This window comes from Pongo abelii, chromosome 6 (genome assembly GCF_028885655.2).
Source record: "Pongo abelii isolate AG06213 chromosome 6, NHGRI_mPonAbe1-v2.0_pri, whole genome shotgun sequence".
Lineage (NCBI taxonomy): Eukaryota > Metazoa > Chordata > Mammalia > Primates > Hominidae > Pongo > Pongo abelii.
In genome coordinates, this window is record NC_071991.2 from 20835741 (window position 1) to 20851333 (window position 15593).

General features: G+C 40.0%; 1 protein-coding gene across 6 annotated transcripts in view; it reads right to left on the reverse strand.

Annotated features, from left to right (window-relative positions):
* The window catches only part of TYW1 (tRNA-yW synthesizing protein 1 homolog (S. cerevisiae)), a 268838-nt gene that overhangs the window by 160092 nt on the left and 93153 nt on the right, over window positions 1–15593 (reverse strand). For all 6 annotated transcript variants that reach the window (XR_008526802.2, XM_054558831.2, XM_054558834.2 and 3 more), the window contains 1 exon segment: window positions 11459–11577. Coding sequence is in view for 5 of the 6 variants with exons in the window: in XM_054558831.2 (XP_054414806.1) it covers window positions 11459–11577 (119 nt within the window). In the remaining variant the exon portion in view is untranslated.

Sequence of the window (15593 nt, forward strand, 5' to 3'; positions counted from 1 at the left end):
ATCCTGGCTAATATGGTGAAACCCTGTCTCTACTAAAAAAATACAAAAAATTAGCCAGGCGTGGTGGCAGGCACCTGTAATCCCAGCTACTCAGGAGGCTGAGGCAGGGGAATCGCTTGAACCCAGAAGGTAGAGGTTGCAGTGAAATGAGATTGTGCCATTGCACTCCAGCCTGGGTGACAGAGCGAGACTCCGTCTCAAAAAAAAAAAGAAAGAAAAAAAGAAAATTGCATATCACTGAGGAAAGAAATTGAAGAGAGCACACACAAAAAAATGGAAAGACATCCCATGTCCATGGATTGGAAGAATAAATATAGTTAAAGTTATCATACCACCCAAAGCAATTTACAGATTTGATGCAATCCCTATCAAACCACCAAAGACATTGTTCACAGAAATAGAAAACAATTCTAAAAATCACAAGGAACCACTAAAATCCCCAAATAGCCAAAGAAATCCTATGCAGAATGAACACAGCTCAAGGCATCACAGTACATGACTTCAAAATATACTATAGCCAGGTGCGGTGGCTCACGCCTGTAATCCCAACACTTTGGGAGGCCGAGGCAAGCGGATCACAAAGTCAGGAGTTCAAGACAAGCCTGGCCAACATAGTGAAACCCCATCTCCACTAAAAATACAAAAAATTGGCCAGGAGTGGTGGCAGGCACCTGTAATCCCTGCTACTCAAGAGGCTGAGGCAGGAGAATCACTTGAACCAGGCAGGTGGAAGTTGCAGTGAGCTGAGATCACACCATTGCACTCCAGCCCAGGCAACAGTGTGAGACTCCATCTCAAAAAAAAACACAAAAAACAACAACAACAACAAAAAACTATAAACCTATTGTAACCAAAGCAGCATGGTATTGATATAAGAACAGACACACAGACTCACAGAACAAAATAGAGAACCCAGAGATAAATTCAAATATTTACAGGAAACCAATTTTCAACAAAGGTGCCAAGGTCATGCAGTGGGGAAAGACAATATACAAAAATCAACTCAAAACAGATTAACGACATAAACGTAAGACCTGAAACTGTGAAATTACATACTGTGAAAACACAGAGGAAACACTTTAGGACATTGGTCTGGGCAATGATTTTATGAATAAAACTTCGAAATTACAGGCAACAAAAGTAAAAACAAATAGACAAATAGGATGATATCAAACTAAAAAGCTGCTGCACTGCAAAGGAAAACAATCAACAGGGTGAAGAGACAACCTGCAGAATGATAGAAAATATTTCCAAACCATTCATCAAACAAGGGATTAATATCCAGAATATACAAAAAATTCAAACAACCCAACAGCAAAAAAACCCACAAATAATCTGATTTTTAAAAGGTCGAATGATGTAAATAGACATTTCTCAAAAGAACATATACAAGTAGCCAACAGATATATTTTTAAATGCTCAACATCACTAATCATCAGAGAAATGCAAATCAAAACCACAATGAGATTCCATCTCACCCAAGTTAAAACGACTATTATCAAATAATAACAAATGCTGACAAGGATGTGGAGAAAGGGAACTCTTATACACTGTTGTTGGCAATGTAAACTACCACAGTCATTATGGAAAACAATATGGAGATTCCTCAAAAAACTAAAACTAGAACTACCATATGATCCAGCAACCCCACTACTGAATATATATCCAAAGGAAAGGAAATCAGTATGTTGAAGAGATAGCTGCATTCTCATGCTCATTGCAGCACTATTCACAATCGCCAAGATATGGAACCAACCTAAGTGTCCATCAGCAGATAAATGGATAAAGGAAATGTGATATATATTCACAATGGAATATTATTTAGCCCTATAAAAAAGAATGAGGCTGAGCATAGTGGTTCATGCCTGTAATCCCAGCACTTTGGGAGGCTGAGGCCAGTGGATCACTTGAGGTCAGGAGTTTGAAGCCAGCCTGGCCAACTTGGTGAAACCCCGTCTCTACTAAAAATATAAAAAATTAACCGGGCGTGGTGGCACGAGCCTGTAATCCCAGTTATTCAGGAGGCTGAGGCAAGAGAATCACTTGAACCTGGGAGGTGGAGGTTGCAGTGGGCCAAGATTGTGTCACTGCACTCCAGCCTGGGCAACAGCAAGACTCTGCCTTAAAAAAAAAAAAAAGGCCAAGTGCAGTGGCTCAAGCCTGTAATCCCAGCACTTTGGAAGGCCAAGGGAGGCGGATCACCTGAGGTCAGGAGTTCAAGATCAGTCTGGCCAACATGGCAAAACTCCATCTCTACTAAAAATACAAAAATTATCCGGGCTTGGTGGTGTGCGCCTGTAATCCCAGCTACTTGGGAGGCTGAGGGACAAGAATCACTTGAACCTGGGAGGCAGAGATTGCAGTGAGCTGAGATCAGGCCACTGCACTCCAGCCTGGGCAGAAGAGTGAGACTCTGTCTAAAAAAAAAAAATTCACATACCATAAAACTCTCCTATTTAAGGTTTATAAATCATTGGCTTTTGCTATACTCACAGAGTTGTGCATTGTTGGAAATGCTTGTTCCCCAGTGCCACAAAGAAATAGCAATTGAACATAAATTTAATTTTCTCAGCAAGGCCATTTTTTTACTTTCTGCAGAAAGGGTACACTCACCAGCACTTCTGCCACGAGAGTACACTGAACAAAGGAGACAGGGACATTTATAACCTGACACATTCACCCTACTGCTGTTACCAGTTTCCATTGGCTGGAACGGGACCTCACATTCTGTATTTGTCCCAATTGTCTAGCAACTTAGAACTTTTCAAAAGAGGCAAAGGCAGAGGAGAACAAAGGAAGGAGGAAGTAACTTGTGGAATGCTCAGAAAGGTAAAAACACCTCCAAATAAGGAAGAGGAATAGGCTACGACCTAATGCTTGCTTGGACCAGTATAAGCATGCCAGGGCAAATATTTAGGCTAAATTGTGGGAGCTAAGAACACAAAGTACATTGATTTCTTTATTATGGCTAGCAGATATCTAAGAATGTTAGTTAGCACAGGTCTTTGAATAAATTTTGCTTCTAAGAGAAGTTACTATTTATTCTTAATTAGATGGGGAGGAAAGTCTCTTTGAAGAAGAGCCTCTACTTCACTTTTTACAAGCATCCATCGCCAAAATCCATTTTAAACGTTTTGTCATTCCCAAAAAGAAACACTATCCCCTCGGGTATTGCTCCTCAAACCCCATATTCCCTCTGGCCCTAGGCAACCACTAATCTACTTTCTGTCTCTACAGATTTGTCTATTCTAGGCAATGCACAGAAATGCAGTCTTACTATAGATGCAGCCTGTTGTGATCGGCTTCTTTCACTTAGCACAATATTTTCAACATTAATCCATGCTGTAGCATGTATCAGTACTTAATTTCTTTTTATTGACAGATGACATTCCTTGGAATGGATACACCACATGTTGTTTCTCTGTTCATCAGTTTATGGACACCTGGAGTATTTCTACTTTTTGGATATCATGAATATCTTTTCATGTGCTTACTGGTTATTTGTATATCTTCTTTGGAGAACTGTCCATCAAGATTTTTTGGGTTATTTCTTCAAGACAGATATAACTCTTTCCTCCACCCTGCCCCCACTTCACAGGTTAACTCATGAGCAAGGAAAACAGACAAAACCCTCGATTCAAAATTTCAAAGAATAAATCTTTCAAATAAAATTTTAAAAACAGGAATAAGAGACACACAATGGTAAATATGTGATATCTATACATACATAAAAATACCCAATATATCCTTCTGAAAATTGGTGGAACAGCATTTTATCTATCCATAACAGTCTACCTCACATATAATCAAAATGAAGTAAAAATTTCACTTTGAAAAAATCACATCTATGTACATCATGTTGTAGTTTAAAAACACGGTCATTGGCCAGGCCCGGTGGCTCACGCCTGTAATCCCAGTTATTAAAAATACAAAAATCAGCTGGCATGGTGGCACATGTCTTTAGTCCCAGGAAGGCTGAGGCAGGAGAATTGCTTGAACCCAGGAGACAGAGGTTGCAGTGAGCCAAGATCACGCCACTGCGCTCCAGCCTGGGTGACAGAGCGAGACTCCATCTCAAAAGAATAAAAAAAACTCCACTGTCATATACAGAATCTCACTCAAGCAATTAAGCCTTACAGCAACCCTGTAAGGAAGGTATGTTGTTTTATTTTACAGTTGAGAAACTGAGGCTCAGAGGCTATTTTAAGAATCCACTACAAGAAAAGGAAAATAATAAAAGCATTTATGTAACATTTAAATCAATTTTTAATGAACCTTTTCTGACATTCTTGTTATATATTTCATTGAAACAGATGGCAAATTCTAATTTTAAAAGCTCATATATTAGTCCTTCTTTACCAGAAGCCATGGTAAATGAAATAGCTCCATTTACTTAGATCTTTCTAAAAATCTCATTAAGGAATGTGTTAATCATACTGTTTGCTTTCCAAAACTCTGGGTAAATGTACTGCTCAAGAAACTGAAAGACCGCATTGTTTGCTATGAACAGGAAATTAAGATTGAGGAGCACTACCCATTAGATCCTGTTATTTCTTTTGAATTTTGACCTGTAAAAAAACCAACTACTTATGCCAACAATCTTAAGAAGAGATTAGGATTTATATTCAGTGTAAACTGTGAAACAAGAAAAACTAGGACACAAAATACTTGATTATTTGTCCTACAACCTAAGTATGATGTGATCCCAATACTTCAGTCTACATAATCATATGGCTAACATACTTTTGTCTTGCAAGCGCTCACCCTGTAATATTTCAAACTCTGTAAGCACATACTCTATTCCGAAAAAGTGGTTTTTTGGTCACATTTTATTTCTTTTTTTTTTTTTTTTTTTTGAGACGGAGTAGCCCAGGTTGGAGTGCAGTGGCGTGACTGCAAGCTCCGCCTCCTGGGTTCACACCATTCTCCTGCCTCAGCCTCCCGAGTAGCTGGGACTACAGGCGCCCACCACCACGCCTGGCTAATTTTTTCTATTTTTCGTGGAGACGGAGTTTCACCGTGTTAGCCAGGATGGTCTCGATCTCCTGACCTCGTGATCTGCCCGCCTCAGCCTCCCAAAGTGCTGGGATTACAGGCATGAGCAACTGCGCCTGGCCATATTTCTTTTTTTTTTTTTTTTTTTGAGGAGTCTTGCACTGTCACCCAGGCTGGAGTACAGTGGCACGATCTCAGCTCACTGCAACCTCCACCTCCTGGGTTCAAGCAATTCTCCTGCCTCAGCCTCCCAAGTAGCTGGGATTACAGGCGCCTGCCACCACGCCCAGCTAATTTTTTGTATTTTTTTTAGTAGAGACAGGGTTTCCCTCTGTTGGCCAGGCTGGTCTTGAACTCCTGACCTCGTGAGCCACCGCGCCCGGCCTGGTCACATTCTATTTCAGTGCTGCCATGTTCCAGCAATACCCTGCACTGAAACAGTAACTGTAGACCATGGCACACAGGTTACTTCAAACTCGGCACAATTGCCATTTTGGACTAGATAATCCTTTTTTGCGGAGCGCTGTCCTATGCATTAGGGAATGCTTAGCAACATCCCTGGCCTCTACCCACCAGATACCAGCAGCACTCTCCTTGGTTCTAACAATAAAAAATATCTCGAGACATTGTCAAATGTCCCAAATCTCCGTATAGGACAAGAAATAGCAATTTTGCCACCAGTTGAGAACCACTGATTTAACAGGATGACCTAAAAGATACTTTTAGTGTTTTGTTTTTTGTTTGTTTTTACCACATCTCTAGATAACTAAAAGAGGAAATACATGTAAAAGAATATGGTATGGTAGCCCACGCCTATAATCTCAGCACTTTGGGAGTCTAAGAGGGGAGGATTGCTTGAGGCCAAGAGTTCGAGACCAGCTTGAGAAACATAGCAAGACCCTGTCTCTATCAAAAAATAATAATAATAAATTGGATAGGCATTGTGGCACAAGCCTGTAGCTGGAGTTACTCAAGTAGCTGAGGCAGGAGGATCACGTGAGCCCATGGGTTCAAGGTACGAGTGAGCTATGATTGCACCACTGTACTCCAGCCTAGGTGACAGGGCTTAATATGGGATGATAGTATTGTGGCTATATTATTTTTTAACAGACCTTATTATTTACATTTTACATGATCTGTCAATTGAAGTATGTACACATAAAACAATATGATGGCTAGGATTTGTATTAAAATAGGTAAATGGAATATGATTAGCCATATGATGATAAATGTTCACCGAGGTTTAATATACTGTTCTCTCTCTGCTTACGTTAAAAAAAACTCTATAATAAGAATTTTTTAAAAGTGGGTAGAGAGGGGTCAGGCGCAGTGGCTCACTCCTGTAATCTCAGCACTTTGGGAGGCCAAGGAGGGCAGATCACGAGGTGAGGAGTTCAAGACCAGCCTGGCCAACATGGTGAAACCCTGTCTCTGGTAAAAGATACAAAAAATTAGCAGGGCATGGTGGTGCACACCTGTAATCCCAGCTACTCAGGAGGCTGCAGCAGGAGAATGGTGTGAACCCGGGAGGCGGAGGTTGCTGTGAGCCAAGATCGTGCCATTGCACTCCAGGCTGGGTGACAGAGTGAGACTCCATCTCAAAAAAAAAAAAAAGTGGGTAGAGGGGTTAACAAAGGTCTCAGTAGGTACATGAACAACTTGCTGTTAAGAAAAAAATTATAGTTGAGGTAAACTATACACAGCTGAATGCCTGGGAAGAAGAACCAGGCACCAAAGCTAATGTGGTGAACTGGAGCACTGAAAAGCACCTTCACGCTCCTGGGATTTAGAAAGGCACACTGGACAGGAGACATGCTAAGAAGTGGCCTAGGAAGAGTCTAAACCTTCACCTCTGCCCGATCTTTAGGCTCAGCACAAGCAGGAAGCAAAGGCTAAGGCAGAGTTGTAAATGGCCTGGCTAAACATTAAAAGAGTGTCCCAGGCCAAGTATGGTGGCTCAAGTCTGTAATCCCAGCACTTTGGAAGGCCAAGGTGGGTGGATCACTTGAGGCCAGGAGTTCGAGACCAGTCTGGCTAACGCAGTGAAATCCCATCTCTACTAAAAATACAAAAAATTAGCCGGGTGTGGTGGCAGGCGCCTGTAATCCCAGCAACTCAGGAGGCTGAGGCAGGAGAATGGCATGAACCCAGGAGGTGGAGCTTGCAGTGAGCCGAGATTGCGCCACTGCACTCCAGCCTGGGCGACAGAGCGAGACTCTGTCTCAAAAAAAAGAAAAAAAAAAATTAGCCAGGTGTGGTAGCACACACCTGTAATCCTAGCTACTCAGGAGGCTGAGGCATGAGAATTGCTTGAACCCGGGAAGTGGAGGTTGCAGCAGGCCGAGATTCCACCACTGTACTACAGCCTGGGTGACAGAGCAAGACCCTGTCTCAAAAGGAAAAAAAAAAAAGAGAAAGAAATGTTCCAAGACAGAGTCAATCTGCAAAGACTGGGAGAAGCCTTTTTTTTTTTTTTTCCAATTTTTTTTTCTTTGGCTCCATGAGCTCAAGGAAATCTCTGTCAAATCATTAGCTGACCCCTGAGCTTAAGACACAGACTTCAGAGATAATATAAAACAAAGAATAAAATCTTTACAAATATAGTTTAGAAAACTCACTAAACAAACAAAACCCAGAGCAAGCAATAAAAAACAAACCCGGAAGAATGAGAAAAATCTGACTTCCAGAGTTAACACGTTCTAATAATCAAAATACGCAGTTTTCTTTTTTTTTTTTTTGAGACGGAGTCTTGCTCTGTTGCCCAGGCCGGAGTGCAGTGGCGCGATCTCGGCTCACTGCAAGCTCCACCTCCTGGGTTCACGCCATTCTCCTGCCTCAGCCTCCCGAGTAGCTGGGACTACAGGCGCCCACCACCATGCCCAGCTAATTTTTTGTATTTTTAGTAGAGACAGGGTTTCACTGTGTTAGCCAGGATGGTCTCGATCTCCTGATCTCGTGAGCTGCCCGCCTTGGCCTCCCAAAGTGCTGGAATTACAGGCATGAGCCACCGTGCCAGGCCAAAATATGCAGTTTTCAACAAAACATTTCTTTGCATACAAACCATGCAAAGAAACAAGTGTGGCCCATTCCCAGCATGTATTAGCAAAAACTCTCCCTGAGGAAGCATAGACATTAGACCAACTAAAAAAATACTTTAAGCCAACTATCTTAAACATGCCCAAAGAGCTAATGGAAACCATGGACAAAGAAATAAAGGAAACCAAGAAAACAATGTCTAAACAAATCCAGAATAACAATGAAGAGATACAAATGATAAGAAGGAACCAAACAGAAGATGTGAAAGAATAATAACTGAAATGAAGACTTCACTAGCGGGTTTCAACAGAAGATCTGAACAGGCAAAAAAAAAACCTCAGTGAAGTGGAAGACAAATCAATTTGGAATTATCTTGTCTAAGTAGAAAAAAATAGTGTGAAGAAAATTGAACAGAGCCTTAGGACACCATCAAATTGAAAAGAGCTGGGGGACACCATCAAGCATACCAACATATGCATAATAAAAGTTCCAGAAGGAGATAAGAAGGAACAGAAAGAACATGTGAAGAAATAATTATTGAAAAATTCCCAAATTTGGTAGAAGACTTGAATTCACAGAACTAAGAAGCTCAACAAACTCTAAGTAGTACAAACACAAAGAGATCCACACCAAGATATGTTATAATCAAACTGTTGGAAGAATAAGACAAAGAAAGAAACTTGAAAGAAGCGAGAGAGAAGGCACTCATCACATATAAGGGATCCTTAATAAAATTAACAGCCAGTTTCTCAGCAGAAACCATGGAGGCCAGAAGGCAGTGGGAGAGCATATTTAAAATGTTACAAGAAAAAAACTGTCAGTCTAGATTTCTATATCTAGCTAAACAATTCTTCAAAACTGAAGGAGACATTAAGACACTGACAAATAAAGGCTGAGGGAGTTCACTGCTAACAGACCTACCCTACGATAAATGCTAAAGGGAGTCCTTCAGACAAAAATGAAAGGACAGTAAACAGACCTACATCATACAAACATACAAAGAACAACATAAAGGTAAAATACATAGGTAAATACAAAAGTCACCACTGTTGTATTTTTGGATTTTTATTTGTTTGTGTTTGTTTTTCATTTGTTTGTTTTGAGACAGGGTCTTGCTCTGCCACCCAGGCTGGAATGCAGTGGCACAATCAGGGCTCATTGCAACCTGCACCTCCCAGGCTTATGATCACCCCCACCTCAGCCTTCTGGAGTAGCTGGGACCTCAGACATGCACCACCATGCCCGGCTAATTTTTGCATGTTTCGTAGAGACAAGGTTTCGTCATGTTACCCAGACAGGTCTTGAACCCCTGGGCTGAAGTGCCTCACCCACCTTGGCGTCCCAAGGTGCTAGTATTATAGGCATAAGCCACTGCACCCGGCCAGTATTTTTGGATTGTAACTCCTCTATGTTTTCTCTTGATGATGTAAAAGACAAATGTATAAAACAGCAATTATAAATCTACGTTAATGGGCATAGAGTATATAAAGTTGTAATTTGTGACAATGACATAAAGGAGGCGGGACAGAGCTGTTTATGGGCAAAGTTTTTGACTACTATTGAGTCAAATAATATCAATTCAAAATAGTGTTACCAATTCAAAATAATCAATCCCATTAATAACTGATTTCATATTTGTAACATTGTCTACTTGCTAAAATTTATTTGTAACCTCCAAATAATCATAACAAAATAACCCCCAAATCAAGTTATTATAAGCATTTATAATAATCAAAACAATATTTTTAAGAATAACTGGAAAAAAAAGAATTATAACTCTTGTGCCAATATGGAGATAAATTAAGAGATGACATTGACTAGAAAGTATTAAATCATTTTGGTTGCTAAAGGGAGAAATAATGAGAATCTGAAATATAATCAATAGAATTAGATAAGCAAATGGATATAGTGGGTTTGAGAAAAAGAGAAGAAATGTCCAGTCTGGGCCATTAGATGGCTAATAGTGCCATTACCCAAAACAGAACAAGTGAACACAAGCCTAATAAATTCCATGATAAATACATTAAGCTTGAAATGACTGCGGATGATCCAAGAGAAGATATGCAACAGGAAATTGGAAATGGAAAAGGAAAACTCAGAAAAGAGGCTGAGACTGGAGATGAAGTATTTAAAGGTGTCAAACTACAGGTAAATGAAGCCACGGAAATGGTTTACTTCTCCTACCATCATAACACAGTCATAAAAAACGGCTGAAGGACAGAGGCAGAAAGAGCTAACAGGGGAAACTGAAAAGAAACTGACAAGGGTGGGTGGGGTACTAGAAGAGACTGGTATCTCTGAATCCAATAGAAGGAGTGGCCTCTCCCTTCTTTCCTAGCATGCTTCACTGGAGTTCAACTAAGATAAGAATTAAGTAGCTTCTATTAGATCTGATAGTAAGGAAGTCATTAGTGACCACAACAAAATGAGCTGCTATGGAGACGTGAGTTGGCATAGAGAACTAGGAGTTGAAGAGTAAGCAGTTGTAAGTGAAGGAAAGAAATGGGTTAGTAGGCTGGGTGTGGTGGCTCACACCTGTAATCCCAGCACTTTGGGAGGCCGAGGCAGGCGGATCACCTGAGGTCAGGAGTTCAAAACCAGCCTGGCCAACATGGTGAAACCCCATCTCTACTAAAAATACAAAAATTAGCTGGGCATGGTGGTGTGCACCTGTAGTCCCAGCTACTTGGGAGGCTGAGGCAGGAGAATCACTTGAACCTGGCAGGCAGAGGTTGCAGTGAGCCGAGATGACGCCACTGCCCTCCAACCTGGGCAACAAGAGCGAAACTCCATCTCAAAAAAAACAAGAAAAGAAAAAGAAATGGGTTAGTAGCAAGCACCACTGCCCCCAAAAAGAAAGAGACAGAATTGTGCAATTTAGCCATTTTCTTTCACTTAAACTATTCCCAATTGTTGTAAAAGACTCAATTCTGCATACAATGGGCTGTAACCAGCTGAAACACAACATTCACTGCTTGTATTTCCAGCAAGATAAACTGAAAAGCCTCCAATAACAAGACACCCAAGCTGATACCTTAGCATAAAATTAGTCATAGATAGAAAAAAAAGAAAACAATGTAGGAGAGCAAGATAAACAGAAAGCACAAAAGGATAGAATAAAAATAAATTTTTATCACTAATGTATCACTATTTGTCGATAATCACTATAAATAAGACAAACTAAACTCACCAGTTAAAAAAGACAAACTGTCCAAATGGATGTTTACAAATCCAGTAATTCCTCACAGTGTTTGTCCAAGAGAAACAAAAATATTTGTCTACAAAATTTTTATACACTAACATTCACAGTTAAAAAGATTAATCACCAAGACAGCAGAGCTCTTAGGTAAGTCTGAGTGTGAGCTGGGCAGATTGATTACACAGCTCATTACATATTCGATCACCATGACCATTCATTTTTACTTACCGCCAACAGAAGACACATTTATTAGCACACGCCAAGCTCGGGGTGGTTTCCATGCAGCGATGGCTCTCAATTCCATAGAATGTGTGTTTGTAACAACCTCCTCTCCCTCGCAGCATCGACTATGACAAGTAAACAAATCACAATTTGAATAAAATCGTCAAAGCACAGAAACAAACCACCAAGGCATCATTTTTAAGAGAAACCATGTGTTTCGTAACCATGAATACTCCTACTGGTATCTGCATGACGCAGGAAATTAGCATTAGAGCATTTTAGTGTTTTGGCAGTGCTTTGGGTTTTTACTAAAGCCCAGTGAAATAAACCTATGATTCATTAACTCTGAAAACTCTACAGGGAGAACCACTAATGCTTTCATTTTCAAATCCATCAGACTCCTTCAAATAATATTAGTACAATAATATATAATGCTAGGAAACAAATGAAACAGACTCCTAAAAAATGGGGGCTGTCTGCCTAAGCAAGCATATCCCTGCTCTGAATAAAGAAGGATGGGTAAGGGAATGCATCCTGGAGTGTTGTTTTTTTGTTTGTTTTGTTTGGAGACAGGGTCTTGCTCTTTTCCTCAGGCTGGAGTGCAGTGGTGCAATCATAGCTCACTGCAACCTCCAACTCCTGGGTTCAGGCAATCCTCCTGCCTCAGACTCTCAAGTAGCTGGGACTATGGGTGTGAGCCACCATGCCTGGTTATTTTTTAATTTTTTGTAGAGATGAGGTCTCACTATGTTGCCCAGGCTGGTTTTGAACTCCTGGTCTCAAGTGATCCTCTCGGCCTCTCCAAATGCTAAGATTACAGTTGTGAGCAAGCCACTGTGCCCAGCCCTGGAGTATACATATTTGAGACATTGTGGAAGCAAGCAGCAGGTATACAAGAAATACATTATTCCCATTTCCAAAAAGATCACTATTTGATGCAAGGGATAAAAACAAATATCACGAGTCATATAAGTTGGTACATGTAGTAAGAAGGTAATCTAAAGAAATATCTAGATCAACTAGGGTTGGAATCAAGATAATATCAAGCTTTAAAAGGTAAAATCAGATCTGTCCAGAGCTCTGGGTAAGACGAACTTGATTTCAGTACAACTCAAAGCAGTGAAGCCTGGGAGGAGGTTATGTGAGACAGGTAATGATGATTTTCTCCTAAGATCAGTGGAACGGGTAGGGCAATAAAGAAGTGAAATCAATGTCATTCCCCACTGAGGGGCAAAACAGAGGAAGTCATCCAAAATAACTGATTTTGAGGCCAAGTGACTGAAATAATATGGAATTAACAATACCAACAACGAACAAGGAGAAGGAAAGTGGAGACACAAATGAGTTGCCTTTACACATGTATATGGGTGTGTGTGTATGTGTCAGTGTACTACTATTTTTTTTTTTTTTTTTTTTTGAGACAGAGTCTCACTCTGTTGCCTAGGCTGGAGTGCAGTAGTGTGATCTCGACTCACTGCACCCTCTGCCTCCCAGTTCAAGTGGTTCTCCTGCCTCAGCCTCTCGAGTAGCTGGGATTACAGGCATGCGGCACCACGCCTGGCTAATATTTTTATTTTTCATAGATACAGGGTTTTACCATATTGGTCAGGCTGGTCTTGAACTCCTGATCTCAAGTGATCCGCCCACCTCAACCTCCCAAAGTACTGTTATTAATATAAGCTTGTCCACAATGAAAGAACATTACATAAAATTCTACGAGCTTAATTACTGTCAGTTAACCATGAAGCCTTTTAACTATTTTTTGTTCTGACTTAAAAAAAAAAAAAAAAAAAGTTTTCCTGTCCATCTCAGTACTGCATTTGAAAAAAAGGAGTGAAGGGAAAATATTGTTCAAGATACCTGTGCCTACACACCTCTTCCAAGTTCCTAATAAAATGTATAAGGCAGCAAACAAAACATTCAAATCTTGTAAACAGCACTGAAAACCGAAACATCCAACAAATGCCAGAGTCACAGATATTTTCCACAAAATCTCATGCCACTAGAGAAACAAAGTTGAAGAACTATACACTTCAATCACTATTAATTAAGAAGTTAATACACTTTGTTCTGAACTGCCCTGTCCCATTCAGGTTGAAGTCCTAACCCTCAATGCAATGCAACGGCATGTGGATATAGGCTCTTTAATGAGGTATTTAAGGTTAAGTGAGGTCACGTGAATGGGACCCGACTCTGACAGAACTACTGTCCTTATAAAAACAGTTAGAGAGACCAGAGATCTCTCTGCACGTGCACAGAGGACAGATCATGTAACGACTAGAGCCCATAAGATGGAAGAGCAACCAAGGTAGCTTCGCCAAAGGACCAGTGAGAGCTTCCCAGAGGTGTGCAATCCAAATCCAATACTGAAGGACTAAAAGGATTTTTCAAAAGGACTCTGTAAGACACAGGCATAGAAGCATGTGAGAAGAGGACAGAATGTTTTTCATTTTAAAAAATGATTTCTCCAAATGTTTAAGTCTGTGATCCATTTTGAATTAATTTTTATATAAGGTGTGAGGTTTAAGACACTCTTTTTTGGAATTTGTTGGCGGGAGCAGTACTTGGGTCTTTTATTTTTTTCTGTTGGTTTTGGCCTATGGATATCTAATTGCTCTAGCAGCATTTGTTAAAAATTTCACGATGGAACTTGATATGGTTTGGCTGTGTCCCCACGCAAATCTCAACTTGAATTGTATCTCCCAGAATTCCCACGTGTTGTGGGAAAGACCAGGGGAGGAAACTGAACCACGAGGGCCAGTCTTTCCTGTACTATTCTTGTGATAGTGCATAAGACTCACAAGATCTGATGGGTTTATCAGGGGTTTCCACTTTTGCTTCTTCCTCATTTTCTCTTGCCACCACCATGTAAAAAATGTCTTTTGCCTCCTGCCATGATTCTGAGGCCTCCCCAGCCATGTGAAACTGTAAGTCCAATTGAACCTCTTTTTCTTCCCAATCTCAGTTATGTCTTTATCAGCAGCACGAAAATGGACGAATACAGAACCGCTTTTGCATTTTTGTAAAAAACCAGTTAAACGTATTTTGTGAATCTATTTCTGGGATCTCTAGTCTTTCCCTTGATTTATATGTCTATCCCTCTACCAGTAGTACCACACTGTCTTGATAACTGTGACAATATAGTAAGCTACGAGATCAGAGTGAACTATTCCTCCCAGTTCTTTCTTCTTTGTCAACATTGTTTAAGCTATTCCAGGGCCTGTGTCTTTCAAGTTTTGAATAAGTTTGCCTATTTCTACAAAAATCTTATTGGTATTTTTGTAAGAATTGCATTCAACCTACAGAATCAATTTGGGGAGAATTGACAGTTTATTATACTGAGTTTTCTAATCCATGAACATGGTATGTCTATTTGTTTAGATTTTCATTTATTTTTTTATCAGCATTTTTTAAATTTGCAGCATCCAGTCCTGTGTATGTTTCGTTAAATGTAAATCGAATCATATTACTTTTGTTGGACTGTAAATGAACTTTTTAATTTTGGTTTTCATATGCTCATTGTTAATATACAGAATACAACTGATATTTGTGCTTTGATATTGCATCCTGTGACCTTGCTGAACTCAAGTTCTAGGAAATTTATTTTTTGTCATTTCCTTGAGATTTTCTACATAACAATCATGTCACCTGCAAAACAAGACAGCTTTATTTCTGCCTTTGCAACCTGCATGCATTTTCTTTTTCTTGCCTAATTCCAGTGGCTAGAATTTACAGTACTATGTAAAACAGGAGTAGTGAACACAGACATACTTGTCTTGTTCCCAATCTATGGGAAAAGCATTTTACTCTTTCATATTAGGTATGATGTTAGCTGTAGGAATTTTTTAGATACTCTTTATTAAGTTAATATTCTTCTATTTCTAACTTGCTAAGAGTTTTTAATGATGAAGGGTTAGACTCTGCCAAATGCTTTTTCAGAATCAGTTGATAAGACTGACTGATTTTTTCTTAGCATGTTTGATATGGTGGATTGCTTTGGTTTTTGAATGTTGAACCTGCCTTGCATACCTGGGAAAAATGCCACTTGGTTATGGCATATAATTCTTTCTATACTTGGCTGAATTCTATTGCTCATATCTTGTTGAGGACTTCTACATCTAAATTCCTGAGAGATTAGTCT